This window comes from Melospiza georgiana, chromosome 19 (assembly GCF_028018845.1).
Source record: "Melospiza georgiana isolate bMelGeo1 chromosome 19, bMelGeo1.pri, whole genome shotgun sequence".
Lineage (NCBI taxonomy): Eukaryota > Metazoa > Chordata > Aves > Passeriformes > Passerellidae > Melospiza > Melospiza georgiana.
Genome location: NC_080448.1, coordinates 10,231,475 through 10,255,717, shown reverse-complemented (window position 1 = coordinate 10,255,717; position 24,243 = coordinate 10,231,475). Strand labels below are relative to the sequence as shown.

General features: G+C 42.9%; 2 protein-coding genes across 3 annotated transcripts; both read right to left on the bottom strand.

Moving 5' to 3' along the window:
* Positions 1-3,618: 3,618 nt before the first annotated feature.
* On the bottom strand, positions 3,619-15,708 carry TRPV1 (transient receptor potential cation channel subfamily V member 1). 2 transcript variants are annotated; one of them, XM_058037379.1, is made up of 18 exons: positions 15,285-15,708; positions 14,252-14,435; positions 13,589-13,619; positions 11,787-12,102; positions 11,069-11,235; positions 10,630-10,782; positions 10,124-10,264; positions 9,357-9,655; positions 8,580-8,756; positions 8,214-8,378; positions 7,860-7,955; positions 7,482-7,552; positions 6,936-7,101; positions 6,144-6,210; positions 5,425-5,741; positions 4,735-4,862; positions 4,364-4,479; positions 3,619-3,944 (listed from the first exon to the last, which is right to left on the bottom strand). In XM_058037379.1, the coding sequence occupies exons 4-18, from the start codon at positions 12,086-12,088 to the stop codon at positions 3,775-3,777; spliced, it is 2,535 nt and encodes an 844-aa protein (XP_057893362.1). In that variant the 5' UTR covers positions 12,089-12,102; positions 13,589-13,619; positions 14,252-14,435; positions 15,285-15,708; the 3' UTR covers positions 3,619-3,774. The 2 variants fall into 2 exon arrangements, with proteins under 2 accessions (XP_057893362.1, XP_057893363.1); XM_058037380.1 differs by lacking the exons at positions 3,619-3,944; positions 4,364-4,479 and having other exon boundaries at positions 4,742-4,862; positions 5,564-5,741; positions 14,252-15,708.
* A 94-nt stretch (positions 15,709-15,802) lies between these two features.
* On the bottom strand, positions 15,803-24,226 carry SHPK (sedoheptulokinase). Its single transcript, XM_058037382.1, has 7 exons — positions 23,685-24,226; positions 22,335-22,476; positions 19,922-20,105; positions 18,609-18,761; positions 17,413-17,588; positions 17,095-17,295; positions 15,803-16,258 (listed from the first exon to the last, which is right to left on the bottom strand). The coding sequence occupies exons 1-7, from the start codon at positions 23,850-23,852 to the stop codon at positions 15,864-15,866; spliced, it is 1,419 nt and encodes a 472-aa protein (XP_057893365.1). The 5' UTR covers positions 23,853-24,226; the 3' UTR covers positions 15,803-15,863.
* Positions 24,227-24,243: the final 17 nt, after the last annotated feature.

Below are 24,243 nucleotides of genomic sequence, written 5' to 3'. Positions count from 1 at the left end.
GTGCTGACTCTGGCAGCATCAATGGAATCCTCTTCCTCCCCAGGCCTGGTAAATCCATGCCTGTGCCCAGTGGAGCAGACAGGGAGACTTGTAAGAAGCATTTTTAACTGGAAGAGGGTTCTCAAATCAGCCTGATCAAAATCAAAAGCCTGATCCCCAGCTTGCCTGGGATTTTTAATGCAATTTTTTTTGAATTTGGAAGATTTACCACAGTGTTTTGAACAGAAACAATAGGAATAAAATTCCTGTTGGTGTGATTCTGAACACTTGAAGCCTCAGAAGCTGAGAGCACTGGCTTTATCCCTTAAAACTGGGCTTGGCAGATACCCTGTGTTTTGTAGCACAGCAGCACCTGCTGAGCACACACCTTGTGGGGTTTTGAGTGTTGAGTATTTAGGTATTGAGTATTTGAGTGTTTGAGTATTTGAATGTTGAGTATTTGAGTATTGAGTATTTGAGTATTGAGGCCTCCAGCAAAGATCCTCGAGTGAGTCTGATATCCAGGCCACACAAGAGTGACAGAATGAGCTGACATGTGACGAGTTTATTTACAAAAATAAGTCTGATTGTGTGCCATGAATTTGAGCAGAGCAGCACAGCAGGACAGTGGCATCAGAGGGAGAGGGGTCTGCCACAGACCCCACTAAAAGCTGCCTCAGAAGGGATTAACATTGGTGTTTAATTAGGATATTCACACTCCAGTGAATGTGGCAGAGGCCACATGAGCAACAGAATGTGTGGCTCCAAGGTTTCCAGGCAGGGTGTGTGTTTTTCTCAATAAATCAGGAGAAAACAAAATAATTACTGGAGTTTGAAAAGCAGCTCAGTTTTCATGGCCGACTCGACCATTTGCATCTCAGGGATGGGAATGCTGACAATACTGAGATTGTGTTTTGTTTTTCCACATGTTCATGGATCCCTTCTCACCCCCCAGGGAAGCTGAGCCCAGCTCACCCCTTCCTGCAATCTCCATCCCCACACATTTGCAGTCATTGTTAATTACAGCTGCCACCCTCTGATGGGAGGGGAACACATCAACAGCCTCCATTTCTTTTGCTCCAGTTCCACTGTGGTTATTGGGAGCTGGGGGTTATATATATATATGTTTATATACAGTTGTCCAACCTGATCATCTCCTATTAAGTGTAGACACAAATTAATGTAATTAATAACTGTGAGAAGACAGATTTTTACTCCCTGCAAGCCTCAAAAACAGCACAGGAGCCATGTGCTGCTTCTAACCCTGTTCAGTGTGAAATAATTGCACAAACTTCAAGCTAAAGGTGAGCAGAACCTCCACAAAACAGCCCAAATAAAGATCATTTATTGCAGGGCCATGCTCCTCCTCAGGGGAGGTGTCAGCAGTAGGAACAGAAAGGTGCTGGTCCTAAAGGACAAACTCTTCCTGAACTGGAGTCACTGCCAAGCTGAACCTCCCCATGTGTGGGAAATAAATATAAATCTGTGCCCATTGCAGGAACTGATGATTTAGCTGGAAATTCTGAGAGTTTGGTAATAACTCCCTCTAGAAAAGTGGGATAACTTTGTTTGCTTCCAAGAGAAGATTAAGGGATTTTAGAAATGCAACCAAAACCCCACCAGCACCACCCTATCCCACAAATATAGGGCATTTACATTCTTAACCACAGCATCATTCTGATGTATGTTTTCAGCCTGAATTTCAGCCTTTCTGGCTGTAAGAAGTCCTTTGCAGTCTTGGTGATCTTTTGGAGCAGGAAGGACAGGAAGGCAGAGGTATAGGATGTGTTCAGCTCACCCAGGGCAGTGACCAACCCTTCTGGACTGGCTCTTGATGGAAATCAGGGTGGATTTTAAGCAGTGAATTAGGTCTCTACCCAGGCTGATAATTATGAAAAATGGATTCCTCCCAGGGAAAATAGAAATTTCATTAATGCATTCCAGCTATATCATAATCCTGGTGTCCCTCTAAGCATAAATTTGCTGTGGCATACAAAGCATGGAGACAACCAACCGTGTTTTTCTGGTCAGCTCCTTTCTATGTTTATTCTTAGTAGTTTAAATAATAAATTATGTCACTGTCTCAGCTTGTCTGGCCTACTCAGCTGTGCTTGTTTTACATGTGGATTGTCTCTTGCCATGCTCAGAGTGGAGCATAATGAAGCCTTGAGTGGTACCTAGAGACTGCTACCAAGGGTTTAGAGGTATGAAAATGAATACACCTACTTTAAACATCTTCTGTGGCTTCCTTGTCCACCAGAGACACTGAATTCTGATTATTTCCAGTTCAAATTCTGACTTCCTTCAAGTAATTCTTTCAAATCCTTTGTCAGTTTTCTCTGTTTATATCTACGACTCTGTGAAAATAAAATTACATTTGTCCTGAGTGATGTTAACCAGAGAAACAAGAATTATTAGTCCTCTAGATGGTGCTACTATTTCAAATAAAGCAGCTGGATGTTTAGAGATTTCCTTGAAATATATTCTGTAGTGCCCCATGAGAAAGGACCACGGTGAGAAATCCTGACTCCAGTAAAAGAAATGATGTCACATAACCCAAAATTTCATCTCACAGGGCAGCCTGTGCACAAACACACTGACTGCTTCTCTTTCAAAGCAGGGGATGTCCCAGGATTTTAGTAAATGCAGCAAAATTACAAGATTTACTGATGAAAATGATCTGCACTTCAGTGAAAGCCCAGGAGCAGCTGCAGGCCCTGGTTAAACACCTGGCTGACTCAGGGAGTTGTGTGTGCTCTCTGTTAAAGGCTGTTTACTCCAAGTGCTTTAGGGATATAAGGAAAGAAGGTAAAACCATTTACTTTTCTTGCCCAGCACAGCTGCACTGTGGCCCAGCACTGAAATATGGGGCCAGCTGTCAATAAAACAAATTTTCTTGTCCTTAGCTCCTCTATGCCCACTCACTTTTCAAGAAGATGCCAAAGTTCCTCTTATTCTTTCCTCTCTTTCCAAGGCTCCCATCTGTATTTTCAGAACATCTGCCTATTTTCCCTCTGATATTTTTCCTTATTCTCTTTATAGATCCAGCCAGATGGATTTTCAGCACCAGATTTTTCCCTGTTGCTGTCAAAATCAAGAACAAAAACTTTCTAATTTCAAGATTATTATTGTTGTACATTGTTATACATCTGACCTTTGAAACATATATTGTCTATAACCACAATCTCTTACTTTGTGCAAAGTTCATCTGTTATCTAAATAAATGTCAAATTTGGGATCTTGTTAAGCTTTTAGCTTCAGTAAAATAACTGTGAATTTCTGGAGTTTACTCAGGCAATGTAAAAGAAACATTTATTTCATTGATTTTGACTATTCAACCTTTAAAATTTCAGAGTGTATTTGTTCTTGTGTTATGAGAAAATGATTTTGTATTCTTTCCATGTCCCCATTTATTTATCTGCTTTCCAAGAAAGTTTCCCCACAGGAACATCTTGGTGACTTTTACTGCTCTTTTATGAGTGCTTTTCCACTGTCATAATAATTTGGTTGGTTGGTTTTTGAGGCAGCAAAGCCACAAAATCAGGGCCTGTGCATGCTCACAAAAAAGATTTTTTTAATACAAGAGATTCTAAAAACAGACAGAAGGTTGTATTAAAAAATAACCATGAAGACATGAGATTAAACAACAAATAGTTTATTTAGCACACTTAGTGTAATAAATAAATCCTTGCACATGGTAATTCCCTAAGTCTCTGACCTTTTTCCAGAAGTCCCTGTCCTGTAAATGAAGTGCTCTATTGTCCCTTTTGTGAGGACCAGCACAAGCAATCAGAATTAGGCTGACTTTGGAATTGACTCTTTCAACTCCTCAGAATCTTCTGCCTCAAAATAAGGTTCCAAAACAGGTTTTAATTTGACTTCTTCTGGTGGCTTGTGAGGCTCTTCTCTCCTCTTCTCTCCATCTTTTAGAAGTGGAACCAATGTTTTCCAGTGCTTCCCTGAAACTAAAAAGCAAAGGAATGGTTAATTTCTTTCCCTCCACAGAAACAGAATAAAATATTCAAGTGGTTTGAACAGGAAGCTGCTAAAAGAAGAAGAAAGAAACAGGAAGAAATGACTTTGTGGTTTTCTTCCCCATCCTGTTCCACAAGTTTTCCATATTTCAGGTGGTAAGTGCTGTCTGCACAGTGAAATGCTTTGGTGCTGGATGCTGAGCTCCCAAACTCTGGGGCTGGGGCTTTGAGTCTCTTTTACTCCAGAGAGTCTAACTGTGAGAAGTGAGCCCATTTCATCCTTTGCTTTTTGTGCTGGCTGAAAATGCCATCAGCTCAGCCACTGCATTATCAGTAAGTGCAAAGCACTGACTGCCCTCCATGCTGCTGCTTTCACCAGAGTGCAGGATTTGGGTCCCTGAAAGCCTCACCTCTGCCAGGCTTAATGGAGAAACTGAGATTTCGTCTGAGGTCCCCGGAGTACCCAGGGTCTTCGTTGATGATGCCCAGATTGGTGTTCCACGTGGACCAGTTCACTTCATCAACCCTGGGGAGACAACAACAAACCCAGGATCTATTCTAAGGATCACCAGACAGCTCCAGGATCAGTTTATACCACAAAATGTCACCTCTCAAGCCTGAGATCTGACCCAAAACCCAGATTAAACTGACCATTGCAGACACTATTAGTGTACTATTCTTCAGAGTGCTCCAGGGGGAAAGTTCTGCTTCCTACCACCAGATACTTGAAGCTGTTTGTCTACAAAAGCTTGTTGGCTTGATACACAAACAAAGAGGTTACCTGAAGCACCATCTGTAATCATCTTGGCCATCAGGGGTGATCCCCACCAGGACTTGCTTCCCAGAGCGGAACGAGTGCCTCAGACAGTTCAAGTAGCTGTTCTCAATGTCCAGGATTGTGATGGCTCTCTGCCAGGTAAAGGAAAGCAGAGCACTGAGGGACTGCTGGTCAAAGTCAAACAAATCCTGAATTCTTTCTTTGTTTTAAAAAGAAAGTTTTTATCATTGTCAACATCTTAGAGCAGACACTGTAACTCTGCAGCATCACCCTTTGTTAATATGTCACTGAAAATGCTGAATTACTGCCCTGAGAATAAAACTGTGAAGTTCCTTTCTTACCTCCAACAAAAACTGATTCTGGTAAAGATTGGTTTTCCCCTTGCATAATCTCTTCCTTCATAGTCTGACCAGGATTTTCCATCATACAAAGCCCAATAATTTAATCCAATTACAAAAATACTTCTTTTCTTACATTCTGAAAATCTATGGAACACTGGCGATATCTGCTTAGTCAAAACATTAAATATACATGGAAAAGCAGCTAATACACTTTTTCTAGGAGCTGTTCAGGTGAATCAGGAAGAAGCAATGACCTGCTATTTAGATGTAATCTCCTAAGGATTCTTTCTGAAATCTCTTCTGATTCCCCACACCTTTTTTTTTGGACAGCAGCCTGACAGAACCAACACACCTGGAGTTTCCAGATGCTCTTGCTCTCCTGTGCAATTTTGTTGACAGTTTCCCCCATCAGTGCAATGAGCATGTTGAGCAGGAGGATGTAGGTGAGGATGACATAGAGCACCAGCAGGATGACAAACACAGACTTGAACCTGTAATTCTCTGTGAACTCCAGGTCCCCCATGCCAATGGTGAATTTGAAGAGCTCCAGGCAGGTGTAGTAGAGGCTGTTGTAGGAGGTGCGGCCCCGTTTCAAGTGGCAGCACTTGGCATAGTCAGAGATATTTGTTTCCTGCCCCTCGTTGTCATCTTCAATCAAAGTCACCACAGCTGTGGCAAAAAGAGAATTCACACAATGGAAACACAGTTTGAGATCATAACTTCATTGCAAGCAGTGAAAAGGAGCAGAGAGGTAACACACGTTCCCTGCACGGCACATTGACCCCAGGGAAATTGCCCTATAAAATATTCCCCAGAGCTGACACCCTCTTAGCAGGTTCTGCCTCAGTTTTCTCCACATAAGAAAGGATGGCTGGTTTTCTATTCAGCTTTGCAACTTTGAAAAGCTGTATGAAATTACAACAAATAATTGTTATTTTAAAGAGATTTTTCCTATTAATTAGGTTAATTTGTTAGTTTTTTGTTGTGACCAAAAATATCTAAGCAACTTAAAAAATAAAATTTTCTGAGATTCTTTTAGCTAAAAAAAAGTAACTGCTAGTAGAATATTACCTGTAGAAAATCCCAAGAGGAATACAAGATAGACAAACATGAAGCGACATAAATCCCTAAGGATCATCTGTAGCATGGAAACAGATGAAAAGATTTTAAAACTTGAATGTAAACTGCAACAAAAACTGGTAGAAAATATTGCTTTGGCTCAAGAATGCATTTGCTCTGAACTAGCTGTTCATGCATTAAGCATTATTATCCAGCTGAGATAATAAACTTTAATACAGAAAACATTTTTCTCTTATCCATGCAACAATTTACACACAAATGCAACACATACACATGGGAACAGTTTCTTCTTTGTGAGCACAAGCCACATAAAGGCAGTTCCACTTCTCTTCCCCTCTTGGGCTGGCTGGCTACATCACAGAGAGGTTTATTAGCCAGCTACTGCCTCTTGGCTAATTGCTCTGGCAACATTTTATTTATACCTGGAGAAATTTCCAGCTGGTAGAAAGCTGGGCCATCTCCCACCAGAGCAGACTGGAGAGACTGCTGAGGCTTTTCTCAGTCTCCTTGCATCCATGCCCACCCAATTATAGTTATTTTGAAGCATGGCAGGTAATAAAAATAATAATAATCATCATCATCCTATCAAGACTGCTATAAAACATATGGGTGAAGAGCAGGTGGGGGGGGTTTAACATCACTTACATTTTATCACTTCACTCAGAAAATAATAACAAAGGGTAGCAGAGTCATATGAGAGGCAGGCATGGCCTGGAAATGGGGCTGCTGCAGAAGCTCCTGTGGTGAGGCTCTGCTGCCCCCTCAGGCGCTCCCTGCACTGACCTTGGCGATCATGACCGAGTAAATCCCCATCTGCTGGAAGCCCCGCGTGTAGTAGAGCATGTTGGCCCAGCCCAGGGCCAGGGAGAACACCATGGAAGCCACGTAGAGCTCCTGGCCACAGAAGTAGAGCACCACAGAGCTCAGCAGGAGCAGGGAGTGGACAAAGCTGGAAGACAAGAGTGGTGTGAGTGCAGAGGGCTGAGCTGGCCACAGGTGCTGGGAGCAGAGCAGCCCCATGGGGGAGAGAACAGAACAAGGGATTGTCCAGCTGGGAAGAGAAAGGGCCTTGGAGAGGCTTTCTGCATAAACAATGTGTAAATCCCACTTGGAAATCTATTCCTAACTCCTGCATGACACACTGAACATTCAGACACTTAATTTGCTTTACCTCCACAGGAGGTCACTGATCCAGACCCATCTGTTCAAGGATATCCACTGGCAACTCTAAAGACCCAGGGAATTATAGCAAAGCTCCTATCACAGGTGGCTTCAGCCTCAGTTACAGATGCCACACAATGAAATGCAATCAAAGATATTGGAGCTTACAAAAGAACCTCACTGTAGCCATCAACTATCAGTGTCCTCAGTGATGGGCGCCTCTGCACAAAATATTGGATCTGAAAAGAGAATAAAGACCAGGTTTGCATCAAGGAAATATTAATATCCCCTGTGAATTAATTAACTAAGCACTGACCCCTGTATCAGGGAGCTGGTACCCATAAAACACCTCACAAGCTCAAAACCAGCACTGGTGTAAGATCTATGGAGGACCCTTCCAATAACATCAGATCAAGGAAAATGATTTGTACCTCTTGACTAAAACATGGATTATCTAAGCAGCCAATGCTCACTAATAGGAAAAGCTTGTTTGATTCTCTCCTACACCTACCCAAACAGCAAAAGGAAAATTTTCAAATATCTTACCCCTCTGAAAAAAAAATAGAGGCCTCCCAGTACACTCAGGATCTCTCCAGTTACTCGAAAATATTCCCCAGTGCTGTAACCAAAGGTGAAGGGAGGCTGTAGAAGACAGAAAAGTAGATATAGTTCTGCTGAGCTGCTGGCCTTGCAGTTGCTGGAAGCAACTCCATTTTGGGGGAACAGGGGGTGGTTAAGTTTCTCAATGTGCTGCAGCAAGGGGGCAAGAGTGGGAAGCAAGGAGGGTCAAATCTCTCTCCTGCTTTTAGGGAAGGGGAAAATTTGGATGCTAAGGGCATGCATTCAAATTGGGATATCGTGCAGTGGGTGGTTCCCCTGACACAGGACAGGATAATGTACCTTTTCATTCTTCTGTACAGGTCTGTAGTAAGCAGCTGCAGTGAGGATGGTGATGTGCATGGTGTAGACAAAGAAGTTGAAGTAAAACAAGTGCTTGACAAAGCGGTCCCACTTGTCCTGCAGCAGCCTGTTAAGGGGCTCCACCAGCAGCATCTCGTGACGGTTCTGTGCAGGAGCAAAACAAGAATTTTGTTAGGACCAGAATATACTGGACTTTGAAAAAACCCATATTCTATAAATCTTCAGCAAATGATCCCTCTAGTTCCCTTAAGCTCAGGATGGAGGTTGCTGTTTTATGGAAATGAGGGAGAAGATGCTCTGTGTGGAACATGAAGCTCTCCCCAGGAAAGGAGGTGCAGTACTCACTGGTGTCTCACTGCTGTAGGCAAGGATCTCCAGCACTGAATTTTTCTCACAGGTGTCTATACAGGACAGGTCATAAAGAGAGGAGTGGACAGGTCCATAGGCCCATTCAGTGAACTTCCTGGACAAGTGTCTGCACTCGGGGTCTTTGATCTCCCGTCTGAGGATGTAAGCGAAAATCTAATTGCAAAAGAACAATACAACCAAGGTTTCAGTGCTCATGGACTTGTCACTCCTCAGTCTCTCCACAACACAGGAAGGGTCATTTCTCCCTAGTTCAACTGAGCTGAAGCCAAACCACTGGAGCACTGCAGAGATCACAGTCTAAAATAAACACAGTAATTTTCTCACTGTGTGATGGGAGATGGGAAATACAAACACCTCTTACAACTTGGAATTATCTGTTTCAAAACTGCAAGAGAAAAGCAGAGATGTTACACATCTCTGAGCAGCCACTTTGAATGGGGACTGCCAGAAGATGAGTTACATCAGCCAGCGTGAAATAAAAGAGCTCCAGTGGTTCAGATGATATCAGAGATCCACTTTCTTGTGGAAAGTGGCTGCCTTGCATACCAGTGGAGTGTGAATAAACCAGCTGGGCACAGACACACTCACTCTTTGTAGCCTTTGAGGACTGTGCAGTTAAACTGCAGCACCAGTTCCTCTTAACTAAAAGACCTCAATAATAAAGTCCTAAAATCCATTCTGCATGAATGTTTTACATGTTCTCTCTATAGTGTGACACAGCAATGGGACAGTCAAACACCTCTGTTCACCTACCCCTATCTTCCCTGTTTTGGCTGCCAGAGTTAGAGGAGTCAGCCCTTTCTTGTTGGTGAGTTCTTCCAGCTTGAGGATGGGATTAATTTTGGCACCAAGGATCAATATGTTATTGTACATCTTGGTCACAAACTTGGTGTTATCCTTGGTGTTATCTGCAATCTCCACTAGGGTGTGCAGGACCATGTTGCCCATGGAGTCCTCAGCAGCAATGTTGGCTGCCTGGTAGGGATTCTCCAGGAGGAATTTCACAATGCAGAGCTGGTTGGTGCAGGCAGCCAGGGACAAAGGCAGCTCTCCTATGGCAAGCAATGGGAAGGAGTGGTCAGAAAGCCCAGTACCAGAGGTACATAAACAGAAACATCACATTGTTTTCATCTTTCACCATGAGAAAAGATTAATTCTTCTGTCTGGAACAGCACCAATTCTTGTGATAGCTGTTAAAATAGGTTTTCTTTAGTTTAACTACATCACAGAAACACAGCTGCTTAAAAAAACCCTGCCAGGACAGGAGCAGGTTACAAAGGATACAGTGCTCAGAGAACAAAGGAAAGCTGACACCAGGCTCACACTGAACACCATCAGCTACCAACTGTGTTTCTTTATAAGCTCAGTCTTTGGGAGGAAATGTTTGGCCTAAAGGTGGAACAGCCCATCTGGTACTTCTGAGCCTCCAGCCCCACATAAACAGGATTATTTAACAGCTTGCACTTGGGATGCTGCTAGGACAACTCCATCAATAAAGACCATACTGTGCTCACTCCTACCAAAATAAAAGCCAGATTTCCCTTTGATTTTCCTGAAGAACTCCCCACAGGCTCTGGCATGAACATCTGCTCCATTCTGGACCAGGAGCTTCACCAGGTACATGTTCCTCCTCTCGATGGCAATGTGAAGAGCAGTCTGGCCTGCAGAGACACCCATCAGACAGAAATCCTCAGCATTTAGTACAGACTGAGAGCTTTCAGCACTGCAATTCCCTCAGCTCCATGTAAGATGCTGGAACTGAGAGCTCAGCAGGCTAGAAAGCTCTACAACTGAACAGGAAAAAAACCACACAAACAGCAAATGCAAGTCATTAAATCACTCTATATAAAAAATGGCAGAATATTGCACCTAACAGGGCACAGCCCCAGCACAAATACACAGATTGTCAATCACACACCAGAACTTTGGTGTGCACAAGGCCTCGTGGACAAGACTTTGAGAGCCCTGCCTGACCCCATTTCAGTCTGAGCACCTAAGCATTCACTGCAGCAGCTGCTTCCCTTACCCTTGTAGTAGTTGTCAGTATATTCTGCATTAACAAACTCCTTCAGAGTTCCAGTTTTCCTTGCAATATCCAGCAGCAAGGGAATGGTATCATTTTTCCCATCATGTAGATTCAGCATGGCTTTCAGTAAACAGGTTTTGCCAGTTTCAGGCTCTGTAAAACAAAAAATTGCAGGTGTAAAGAAGTGATTACAAACCCACCACCTATACCCAGGCAAGCAGGAATTAATGAGGTTCTTTTCAAAAGACAAGAAACCTCATTTAGTGTTTCACAGAAAATTTCAGCTCCTGTAACCTTCCAATCAATGGGTTGCCCAATCAATAGGGCTATTAAAGGACCTCCTGCAGACATGGAACATAATTATCTTTTTTATTTTCATCTCAGGAGCACTACTGGGAGAAGAAGAAGGCAACTCAAGGTATGTGACACTAAAAGGTACCTTTGAACTCCTCATCTGTGAGATGCTTGAAGGTTCTGTTAAGGTAGAGTAGCAGGTCACTGAGGTCCTTTGTGTTGCCTTGGGCTACAGCATCAAAGATCCTTCTGCGGTCATAAAATCTGAAAGCTTTTTCTGAGCAGCCTGTGATGGAATCTGTAGACAGGAGCCTAACAAGGGGAAATGTCAGTTACCTAAAGTCAGATATTTAGCATGCTTTTTATCAACTACCAGAACACTGCTCTTCATTTGCTCAGGTGAAGTAGTAAATGCTGCAGATCAGAATAGGTACCTCTGCAAAGACTAAAAGAACAAAGTCTGCAAGCAACTCTCCTGATAAAATTGCAATTCTGTTGCTGAAAAGCTGAGAACAAGTGATCAAAGAGGCATTGAAGCTTGGCAGTGTAACTGCAAGCCTGGAGCCAGGCAATCCCTTGTTCTCACTCTGAACCAGGTCCATTCACGGAGCAGCCTCAAGCAAGTGAACTGAGGCCTACTGCCAATTTTGGGCATAATATCCATGGAGACTGAGATTTTTAGAGATGCCAAGAGACAACAGTTATTGTCACTTTCATTTGCAACATTCCTTAATTTGGCATAGAAAACAGTGAAACTGAAAAAATGGTCATGCTCAAGTGGAGAGAACAAATGCTGCGCTAAGAACCATGGCCTGCAGCTGTCAAACTACTCATCACAACCAAATCTCACCAGGCAGACTTACTTGTGAAGTTTGCCCCTCTCCAAATTCACGTGGAATTTGATGACAGAAGGTGCCATCAGGTGATCCATCTGGCAGAAGGAGTCCATGGGAGCCATGTCCTTGTCGCTGTCCCCCATCACAAAGCGGCCCCGTCTTGCAAAAATGTTGCTTTTGGGTGGGTGCACCCTGGAGCTCAGTGGGCCCTGGGTGTTGTCAGGGGCTTCCTGAACAGAGTCCTCCCCATCTGTGTGTTCATCTGTCACTTCAGATTCCTCCATGTCAAAACTGCCAAACTTCTTCATCTTCCCAAGGATGGAGGACATGATGGGCCAGCAGGCTGTGAGGAAGGACACAAACACCTCAGGTCAGCACGTACAGGGCCACGAGTCCCCTTTTGGCCAGGAATGTTTTCCACAAGCAGCAGGGAGTGGATTGGTTGCTCTCATCCCAGAAATGAGGCAGATGGACACGTTCTCACTGTGCCCATAGCCAGAAGAGTTTAGTAGGGTCTTTATTCCATTTGTTTCAGTTCCCATTGCCCTCACCCATTCCAGAATGCAGAAAGCAAACCAGAGCATCCCAGAGCTTCCTGCCCATTTCCCTGCAGAGCTGAGCCTCAGCTACCTCAGCCTAAAACCACTGCCTCATCCTCCAGTCGTCGCTAAACCCTGAACAACCTCAAACCCCCAAAATCTCTGCTTTTCTTCTCTACTTTCTGACTGGTTTGTGCCACAAACCATTCTCATGATTCTATCAGGGATGTGAAAAAAGCCCTGCTTGTGCCTTAACCTGATCTCTGGGGTGCTGAGCACAGAGGGCTTCCTGCACCCAGGAAAATGATCCTTAAGGGCTTTGCCAGAGTTGTGGCAGTGCCTGATGGAAACTGGAGTGGGAGATCCTTGAGAGGTGACTGTCACCCCAGCCACGAGGCACGGAAACACAGAGGAGAGCTCACCACTGATAAGAACAACCACAGCTGATCTTGTCTGATTCACAACCACACAGAACCTGACACAAGCAATAAATACACAATCAGAGAATGCTTTGGCTGGGAAAAGACCTTAAAGCTCATCTCATTCCACCCCTCTGCCATGGCCAGGGACACCTTCCACTATCCAAGGTTGCTCCAAGCCCTGTCCAGCCTGGCCTTGGATACTCCCAGGGATGGGGCAGCCACAGCTGCTCTGGGCAGCCTGTGCCTCCCCACCCTCACAGATAACACACTGCTGAAGGTAAAACAAGTTGCCTTTTCTTTGTTTGGTTTCTTATCAACCTGTTTTAATCAGACAAATATTGTCCTCGTGCCACTGAATGGAAAATAGGCTGGAATTCCAGCAGTGGAGACTTGAACACATCATATCTGAGCTGCTGCACAGCTGGCTTGAGACATGCTCTGAAACCCCACAGTGCTTGGAAATCCTACAGCTTTGAGCACAGGAATGTCACCAAATCTTTAAAAAGCCTCAAATTATAAACCACATTAGGGTGGTCAGTAATTTTCTCTGTACAGTCAGGGTGAAAACAACATGAACACACTTCAAGGTTGTTTCTCTTCACAAGAGAAACATTGCGAGGGTTGTGTGCAAACATGCATTGAAGCTGGATTTTCAGTTCTGTGGGAATAATTCATGTTTACATCAAGGGTCACATTTTTCTGTGAAAGCAGGACAGGGAAGAAAATTTTGTCATTTGCATTTTCTATCATATTGTACAATACACATATAAATAAAACATCAATTTGCAAACTTGCACATTTAGGGTTACTGGAAACAATCTGTCTTAGCACAGATAAAATGCTAATGACTGCAATTTAAATTGCTCACCTTTCAAGTCCTTGGTCTCCTTAGAACCACTCTGAAAAAATAACATAATATCTTATTTACTGAATTGTCCTATAAATAAGAAATAAAAATATTTCTAGTTGGAACAAGATACTAAAATTATAGAAGAACTATTACTACAGTGAAAAAGGAATAAAAACAGATCTATAAAATATAGAAAAAATATACAGGGAATATAGTAATGTATAATTTTAATTTTTTGTCTATTTAAACTCAAGTGGATTGAGCCAAAAACATGAGTGGCTACAGAACACACAATCAATTATTTTCCACAAAATAAATATAAATGTGCAGAATAGGCTCAATCCTGTCTCCCTGGCAATTGCTCAAACCTACATTATACATGCTTTCCTTTCTAAACTCTGGTAATATATTTGATAATGAAGACAAAGCTGCATTTCCTCATGAGTAGGAATTTGCAAGGGAAAGAACCTTCACAAATCTGTGGAAGGATTATCAAAAAACCCCAATAAGCATTATCTAGTTTAAAAATACACAACATACTTGATCTCATTGAAACCCATGTACACAGAAGTTTGATCCAATGAACAAGGAAATATTTTGGCTAGAATGCCTTGCCACATCACAAATAACAGAGTTTAAAAATAACCAACCATGCTACTCAAATATACATGCAGAACTTACAAATATTGACAAAAATCCTCTCTTCTGAGAAATGGTCCAGTCTCAGTGAACACCCACTGATCTACAGGAATTTGGTGCCAGATATTCCTCCTCCAAGGTGCCTGGACTGCAAAGCCCTCAGAGTTTGCTTCTCCACTTCATTTGTCTGCAAAATGTGATGATTTTTAGAACCAAGGGAAGTTCACTGGAAAAACAGAGAATAGAGCAATAAGATAATTAAGAACAATTCTGGAACCAGAAGCATCAGTGGCTTCTATTCCCAGAGGTTTAGCAAAGCTCTTTACAAGAATTGCAGTAAGTTGTTGTTTTTTCCCCTCCCCTTTAATTGCATTTAGTAATGGATATTCTTCTCCAGATTTCCTCTTCATAAATACACTCAAGTTTGCAAAAAAGAAAAAAAAAAAAAAAGAAAAAAAGCACCTAAATCACCAGACAGCAACTGTTTCTGGTGGGGTCACAGTTTCAATTCTTGAATTTCAATTCATTTTAAAAAACTTTGTAAAATCTTTCTCGTGTGGCTGATTTAAAGATAAATATTTTAACAAGGAGCTAATTCAGAACAAAGTTGAGGAAGAACCAGTAAGTCCTAAAGTTTTTTCATTGTTTCATGTTTCTCCTATATTTTATTTAAATTTTATATATATGTATGTAAGAGTCAGCCTCTAAATATTAATGTTATGAGGAAAAAGAACCCCAACTTATCTAACCCTGGATGGATCTAACACTGTGTCATATATTGCTAAATATATCATTTACATAAGATCTTTTTGACATAAACTAGTCTGGAGAAACAGCTTTTCCAGAGGCTGTTAGGCTGGGAGCAGCCCCCCAGCTTCCTGAGATTTTGAGTAGAATATGAAATTATTCAATGAAATTATCAGCCTTTTGTTTTGTAAAAAGTGGCTCTCTGGTCTTGCCTTGAATATATAAAAGAATTATGTATTTACCTATTTAATAGCAAACTAATTAAACTCCTCACATCTGTGGTACTCAGAGTAACAAGGCTCTTTATTAATGCATAAATATAGATTACCAATAGGCATCTCCTCAGGAGCATCCAAAATGCTGCAAAGCTTTTGATGTAACGGCATCATCAGCTCTTGCCTGTTATTCAATAAAAATGAAAGCAGACTTGCTGATAAAAATATATTTATAATAATGCAATGTACATGTAGACAGAAAGTATAAATATTTTAACATTAAAATAAAGACTAGGAGAAGAAATAATTTCTAAGAGCATAAGATAGGGGATAAAACTTGGAAATTTTAAGGGAGTGCACAAAAGCATCAGACCAAGTTACAGGCAGTAGCTCATCTCTCCCAGCCCTTTCCAACAGATTTCCTACCAGGAAAATGAGCCTCACAAGAAGTGTCTTTTTATGTAGAAAGTTAATGGATCTTTCCCAGTCACTCAGATAAATTTAATGTGATAATTACTCCTCATTTCACAAATGGGAATGACAGAGCAACAAAATGTGCAGACCCAGGAGATGCAGACCCAGGAGAAGCAGTGAGAGTGCATGTGGAATAAAGTTAAAAAAAAAACCCAAACAAACATTATAGTGTCAGGAAAAAACCAGAAAGCTGCATCAGGCCACTCCAAATAATGACTTTATTTACTATGGAACATCACCATAGCTGCCCCCACAGCAGCATCCACATCCTTCCCATAAACCACAGGGAATGGAAAAATCCTCTCCACTTCCTGCCTCAGCACCTCGTTCCTGGCAAGGGCAGTGCCACTGCCCAGGACCCTGCTGACCCCCAGCTCCTGCAGGTGCTGCACAGGGAACATGGAGCTCAGGTTCTCCACCAGGCCACGGCACAGGGCTCTGGTGACATGGCCCAGGGACAGCTCAGAGGCACCAATGCTGCTCACTGATGCCAGCAGCCCAGGAAGGTGTCTCTCTCCAAAGATGGTTGGGTGGATTGAGAGCTTGCTGTGCTTTTGGGCCAAGGCTGCTTGGATTATCCTTGGGTAGATGGCAGACTCCTGAACCTGAAATCCTGCAGATGGGAAATATTTTGTTACCAATCTGAAAGGGTCTGGTGTATCTTACATGTGGACAGTTACAACAGACACTGATGCACGTGTTCAGCACAATATTGGATATCTTTTTCAAAGGTAATTGTGTGTCCAAGTTTATGAACCATAATTCTCCCATCCAATTGTACCCAGAATGTGCAATAGCAGAAACTTTTTTCTGATTACAGCAACTGCCTGTCCTGACAACAACAGCTACTCCTCATTGCCTGTACTGTCCCACAAAACAATCTCTTTAAAGGGACTGACAGCAGGGTTCAGCTTCAGTGGCTGGATTCCACGTGAATGCAACATTCACCTCGAGTACTTACTGAAAGAACAATTTCAGAGCTGATTTCTGTAGTGCAAAACTCAAGAGATTATTAAAAAAAACCTGTCAATGCCATGCTTAAAGCTCTTAAAAGATATTCCATGAGTTTGAGTCTTAAAATCCATTAGTGCTGCAAAATATGCACCAAGAGGACTCCTTTGGACTGCAGTCACACAAAATTACAGGCTGCTGTCCTCAAATCTGCCAGCCTTGCCTTTTGAAAATCAACTGGCACAAAATAACTCTGTGCTTGAAACAAAAGAAGGCCTAGAGGGAATATGAATGTGGAGTCCAACCATGACTGTCCCAGCATGTTCAAAAGCTTCAGCAGGAAATTCCAGAGATCTGGGAAGCATGACCCAGGAATTCCATCCTTGTTCCCTTTATGGCATGATGGAACAGCTCCAGGCTTGTCCCTTTGCTTCAGCTTCCTTTTACCTTGATGATCAACCCCAGTTTTGTGCTTCAACTCTCCTTGAAATGACTCACCCAGCTCTTGTGCCCACTGTGCCACCATTCCCACAAATGTTGCAAGCACATTGCCTCCATTGAGTGATGCTGCCACTGCCAGGTAGTCACCATTGAAGTAGGGAAAATAAGTGACAGTTGAGGAAGGATCTGGTGCCTCAGGAGGCTGGAAACCCAGGGGCATTGAGATGGTCAGCTGAGCAGAGGTGCTGATATTAAGAACTGAAACACACCCCAAAAAAAAAAAAAAAGAGGAAAAAATAAAACAATCAGTGTTTTACTACGCTACCCTGAAGGAGAACAATGAGAAAAACAAATCAGATACCAAAATGACCATACCTGCATCAGTCCTCTCAGTCAGACAGGAATAAACAGAGCACTGGAAATCTCCCAGGGCAATTCCCACTTTTGCTCCTTTGGGTATTCCATGCCATGCACAGGTTGTCCTGCCTGCAACACTGCCAGGGTCTCCCACCTCTGGAAGCAAGTGCACAGGAAAGCCAGATTTTTTCAGTCTGGAAGCAGAACAACATTATTGGAATAAAGCAGTTGGGGAATGTGTGGCATTACTACAAAAAACTCTTTGAAGTCACAGATGAACCTGGCCACACATTTGTGGCTGCTGCATTTATGGATGCTTTCACCAGTTTAGAAAGCTTGGTCTTGGACTGGGGCAGCATTGGGCTGGGTAAACCAGTCTGGAAGAACAAATTGTTTTCCTTTCTATGCAATCTGAGCACCTCAGATTATACACTGCATGTTCAGTTTAACCTTCTGATGTCATATGGACAAGCAGGTCCAGGGTGAAGGGACAATCACAAAATCAGCAAAAAATGCAGCTAAATGTCAAAACTTCAGTTGTCATGCAATTAGTAGTTCACAACAAAATCATGAAGAGTTAAGTCCAACAAACTCCTTGCATAATCAACTGCAGGTGCTACAGCAACACCACCACATTAGTAACAGTTCAGTTCAGTCAGCAAAATGCAAATTTCTGTCACTCTTTCATACCTTGATGAGGAGATCTTTCACCTTGGAGTCCTGGCCTAACCTAAGCCCTGCAATATATAAGGCCTTAGCACTCAGCCCTGAAAGAGCAAATCATTAAAATAAATAAGTAAATAAATAAACTGATTCTTTCTAAGATTTCCTGTAGCTCAATAGCTCTTAAGTATTATCATAAGTAAATCTTAGAAATTATGAAGCTCAGCTCAAAGAACTAGAGTGGTAACTGTTTACCATGGCACAGGTAACACTGTGGCTGCACTTGTCCCTCCCACCCCACCACAGAAAGGGAGAGAACAGCTTGGAATCACTGATAAATCTCTCAGCTCTGCTGTGTGTAGATTTTGGACCAGATTTTATCAGATTAAATAGAGCAAATTCTCAATAGCTCCTCAGTACAGGCCACAATTAATTAGGAATAACTTTCAATCCCTTATTATCTGCAGCACATCAACAGTCAGGGCCCAAAGAGGGGCTCACACTGCTGACACAAGCAGTGCACAAACCCCACTGAATGGCTCAGCACTTACATGTCAGTGTTCCAGCTCTTGCTCCTGCAGTTAAAATATCCCCAGCTGGCAGCATTCTGGACAGACATCAGTGGCTTCTTCAGGTCACACAGCATGGCCACCACATAGTCCTGGATGGTGCCAGCTGCATCATAAGCCTTCAGAAAATCTGGACTTTTAAACAAGATGTTTGGAAAAAAAAAATTAAAAAAGAGGGGGTTTTGCTTTAAGGCAGTGAGAGAAGACAATTTTCATTGTTGGGGGAACTTCAGACATGTGGGTCCATTAAAATATCACACAGCCACCTCAGTGATCAACCTGAATTTTATTGGTTTGGTTTGGGTTTTTTTTTTTAATGGAATTTGTTATCCAAGCTGCAGCAATACTTATCTGCAGATGGAAGATGGAGAGAGGGCAGCTTTAAGGAATGGGTTGTCAAGGTTCAAAAGCACAGCATGGAAAAAATTAACAGGAAAGTAGTAATTGTTTGTGTGAAATACATAATACTTTGTTGATCCCAGAGTATTACTGAAAAATAGGTAAATTCCCACTTGCTCTAGATCCACAAATGATATGAATGGAAATGTACCAAATGTGAAGCAAAACAAAGCAGCTGGGCTCATGACTTAGGCAGCTCTAAAGATCACACCATGCTCCATAGATTTGCTGGACACACAGTGAAAAAAACCAAGATCTAATAAAATTTCCCCATTTATTGAACCTGAACTCATTGCAAAGGAAGAGACTGGCTCTTTGAGAAAAATGAAACTGAAGAGCAAATCTTGGTGATGCCAAATCATAAGTGAAAAATTATATCCTCTGCAAGCACGCCACAAGAAAGCAGAGCATTTGTGTCACCCCATGAGGATCTGTCTCAGTGTCTGAGGAAGGAAGGAACTGAAATTCATTTAGAGACTCTGTTTTGGCATCTGGCAGCAACCAGACCAAGCAACTCTGTTACTGTTTTAGGCATGTCTGTACTTTCCACAAAGCAGCACAAGGCAAAATGACAGTGTTCAAACTGCAGTAGTGCTCTGAGCCATGGTACAGACCAGAATTATTCTATGATACTTTAAAGCTTCTGTTCCTATATGGCAAAAACCTCATCCTTTTATTAGTGATCTGTAGTATTTTTACAAGGTCAGAGACTCCTGCATGCTTAATTGCACATAGTTTATATTAAATACTGCCATTTTAAATATTCTTTGACTACTTAATTAAGATTATGATTACAGAGAAGCACAGCCCTCAGCTGTAGCAGCACTAACATGCTACAAGAATACTAATTGTCACATCAACTCAAGATGAGAGCAGCCTTTGGAGCAGCAATGTACCTGTTCTTTGAGTACCAGAAGATTGTGGCACATCCAAATCCTGTAGCCAGGCTCACGTGTGACTGAGGCAGAGGAAGGGAGGAGAGGAAGGTGGGGCTGCAGCGCCCATCCTGCCAGGTGACCAGGTGGCTGACCCTGTCTGCCTCAAAGGCAGGGCCTGGGCCCCCCTCTGACCACCTGCACCCTGAAAACACAACAGAATCCAAGAAATCCAGTGACTCCTGCAGCACAGCCTGCCTGGCATTCCTCATTCCTGGACACACCTGAGAATTTGTTGAATATATCAGAAACAGAGCCAGAAGAGACTGTAATGAAATTAGTCTTAGTTTCCAGCCCTAGATAACATCAGAATGCAAATTATCCTTTGTAGCACAGAGAATGATATCCAAAACCTTCCTTCTCTTGAAGGGAGATATTAAAGATACAACTTAAATACCAGGTGAGCCTCAAAAAAACCCAACCACAGCCTGCTATGGGAGGTGAGCTCTCACATAAAAACCTCAGCTGGGTTTTTTTCTTTAAACCACCACCTGGAGAATTCTGCCTCAGTAATGGACTGCCCAGGATGGGCAGCACAAAGCTGCATCACCTCTGGAGCCCAAGCAACAAGAAACCTGCATCTGAGAGTATGTCAAAGTGCTTAAGAGTAAAATCCACATGCACTACACAACAAAGGTAGGACAGGGTTTAATTCAGTGTTTAATTCAGTTTCCCAGCCCAGCACATTCCTTCTGAGCAGAGAACACCACACCTTTGAGGAAACTTCCCCACTCTTCCATTGAAGAGGAGAGCTGGGCCCAAGCTCTGTTTGCCTGCACATTCCAGGGCCCAGCTCTGACCCCTCCCAGGCCATCAGGGACAGGGCAGGTCACTCAGTCTGCAGCTGAGGCAAACTCTGGGTTTTGGCCACAGAGCAGAGAGCCAAGAGAAAATACTCAGCTTCCTGACTCACACAAGTATAGCTAAAAATGTAATTCTTGTGTTGGATACAGGGCTTGGAACTCACACAGCAAACAGCAGCCCTGGAGGCTGGGAGGTGCCATGAGAAACATGCAAAATAAAACATTTTTTCTTGTTTCCTCAATTCCCTGTTCTATCAAATCTGTTTGAACTGAATTTCCAATTGGCTTGCTTTTCTCATTTTAAATGGATTCTAAGAAATATTATTAGTCATAATCTAACCCTAAAGGACGCTATTAAAATTTTTATTTGTGTCCCAAAGGTCTGGATTCACTTAGTCCACTCAAAACAAATGAGAGCAAACACCCTCTTTCACTTGATAGAAATGAAACTAAAGTGGCATGTGGCTTTAGGACATAAAATATTTACCAATATGACATAAGAATCTGTGCCTGTGAATACACAAGGCTTTGTTATGCAGCTCCTGGGACATCTGGAAAGCAACAACAGCTCCTCCAGTCCATCAGCCCTTGGACTTCTTTCTTTCTGATAATTTTTAGCATTTAATGTAAAATTACAGCCAGTAATGAATAGCACAGTGCCTCCTCAAGCAATTAAGACTCTGACAACTTCTGAGAGGCAGTGACCAGCACTTTTGGGAAATCTGCTCTGTGGTTTACAATACATCTTTACTTCATCTGCATAACTCCTGTTAATAAGACTTGTATAATTATCCAAATGAGCAGATTACAGGGTTAAGTGAAAAGAAGAAATGGACCCACTCTCTGGAAGCCTTAGACTTCAGAAGGTCTATAAGGCATTAGCCAAGAGGAAAATCCATCCCTGTCTCACAGGGCTGGCAGTCCAAGGCCTGGATTCTTCAAATCTCGTCCCTGTCACAAGGATTATCTGGGTGTTTGCACAACCAAGCCCCACATGACTACCTCACTGCAGCTGACTTTGTCTCTGAGGCCTTGGCAAGCAGCTGAGCATCCACAATCCTGACCACAGTTCTTTCCAGCTCCTACTGACAGAAGCATAAGCAACAAAATGAATGCAACATGACATTAATGCGTGACTGGCTAGGAAAAAAAAAGCCTTGGGATTTTGGGAAAAACCAGAGTTATTGAGATGCTGGATAGCATCTAGGTAAGGGGTTTGTGAGGTGAATAAAATTCCCCTGCAAGTTATTCATGGGATGCAGAAGTTCTTTCAAAGGGCAGCAGATAGCAAGTGATGGAGAAACAATTAACAAGGCACAAATATGCTATTCCTCCTTTATATTAATAATTGTGCTGAATCTGCAGGGATATCATTAGGCTAAATCCTTTAACTATAGTGAGTAGCTGAAATTTCAGTTAAAAAACCAAAAATTTCCATAAGAGATCTTCTGTTAATTCTCTTTTAGAGAAGATGTGATGCAATAATTTAATCACAGAATCACTTCCCTGTTAACAATTTGATTTTCTGCATTGTAATACACTGAGCAGGAATGTTAAAGAATGAATGTTACCTTTATCACTTTTCCAAAACACAACCCCATGCATTTGTCCAGAGATCCCAATGTGGGTGACTTGCTGAAGCTGCTGCTGAGGCAGAGCAGCAAGGCATTCATTCAGTGCTCTTATGATTTTCTGGACATCCTGCTCCATTCCCTGCAATCACAAAGCATTATCCTGAGCATGAAGCCATTAGGATTCACTCAGTGTACTTATTAAACCAGGCTGCTTTAGTCAGAAGGGAAGGACAGAACTCATTTAGTTTAATAGCATTTATTAGATATAATATTTATTATGTTACTAAACTCTAACAAAAAAAAAAAAAAAAAAAGAAAAATTGAAAAAAAATCCCACAAACCCACAAAAACTAAAAATCAATACTACCAAGTTGAGCCTCTTAAACTGAAGGCCAACTGATTTTTAATTTTCTAAATAACCACACTCAACCTTAACCTTATAAAAATCCATGACCACTGACTACAAGTTTTCATTGTTTCACCTTATCCATTGCTCTTCATTTTCCTAACAAAGAGACAAATCCATGTGTTCTGGCAGGTGTGCAGTCTCCCCTGCCTTCTCCTAAAGCTCCTCCCTGTTTACTCACTGATGATTTTGATGATGCTGATATTCAATTTCTGGATATTCTATTCCTAGAACCACCCAGCAAACTGACCCATCAGTTCCCCAGAAGCTTTCACACTTTCAAGGGTTCAGGTTACTTTGTGACGGACCAGTGTGATGTTTACAAAACTATTGCAACAGAGTCTACAAATAAATGTGAACTTTGTGCATAGGTACTTTAGGCAGCATAAACAGGCAGGAGGAGGGTTGGCCTGTTTGGTATCCTTGGTATCAGAAACAGTGCACGTATTTTATGATTCTGATTAATCCTTTTTTTAGATTGACCAGCACAATGGATGTAAAGAGCTTTAACAGGAACACTTCTTCCTGGTTATTTCCACAGGGAGTTTCCAGTTATAATTCCACCTCACACTGAAGTGTAAAATAAAATTCCCTTCCAGTTGGCAAATGGTTGCTGTTTGCTTACTGGGAGTGTCAAAGATAAGGTGGTGGCTCATGGGAGAATAGTTTTATAGTGTTTTAGGCAATTTTTCAAAACCTGGGTCCTTCTTAAGTCAAGCAGCTCTGCTTGACTTACTTGAACGGTGAGCAGAGGGTGTTTTAATTCTGCTTTTTGATACCCAGAGGCATGCTGCCAATCTGGGCACCAAAACAATCCAGGAAACAATCCACTGCACTCTGCCCAATGAACCAAACTACCCAAGCACTGCAAGGCAAGGCCGGTGTCCTGCAATGTCCCTCAGCACTCCCTGAGGGAAATTGCAGGACAATTGAGCCCTTACCTGCGCTGCAGCTCCGGGGCTATCGCTGTGTGCCTGCGTCTCCCTGGAGCAGCTCTGTGCCAGCGCCAGCCCTCGCTCTGTCCCTGTCACCAGCGCTGCCTTCACCGACGTCGTGCCCAGGTCAATGCCCAGCACACAGGTGGGCCCGGGCCCGCCCGCCGCGGCCATGAGGGGATGGATGGCTGTCACCTTGTCACAGGCGGAACAACACCCACCAAGCTGAGCCCCTCACGGCCCCCGGTGCTGCCCGAGCCCCTCACGGATCCCGCTGCCGCCCGAGCCCCTCACGGCTCCCGGTGCCGCCCTGCGGGCTCTCAGGGACGGGGCAGGACCGCGACCTGGACTTCGCCCTCACACTGGAGGTGCTCCCTGTCCTCAGCACTCCCCGGTCGCTACCCCTCCACTGTGACAGTGACAAAGCGCCCCTTCCCCAGCTAACCTGCGCTACTTTAAACCACGTTTTTTATCTAAACCAAACCACCACGGCGCGCAGCCCGCCCTGTCCCTCCGCTCACGGCTCAGCCCCCCTCATGAACCCGCTCCGCCACACCCAAGATGG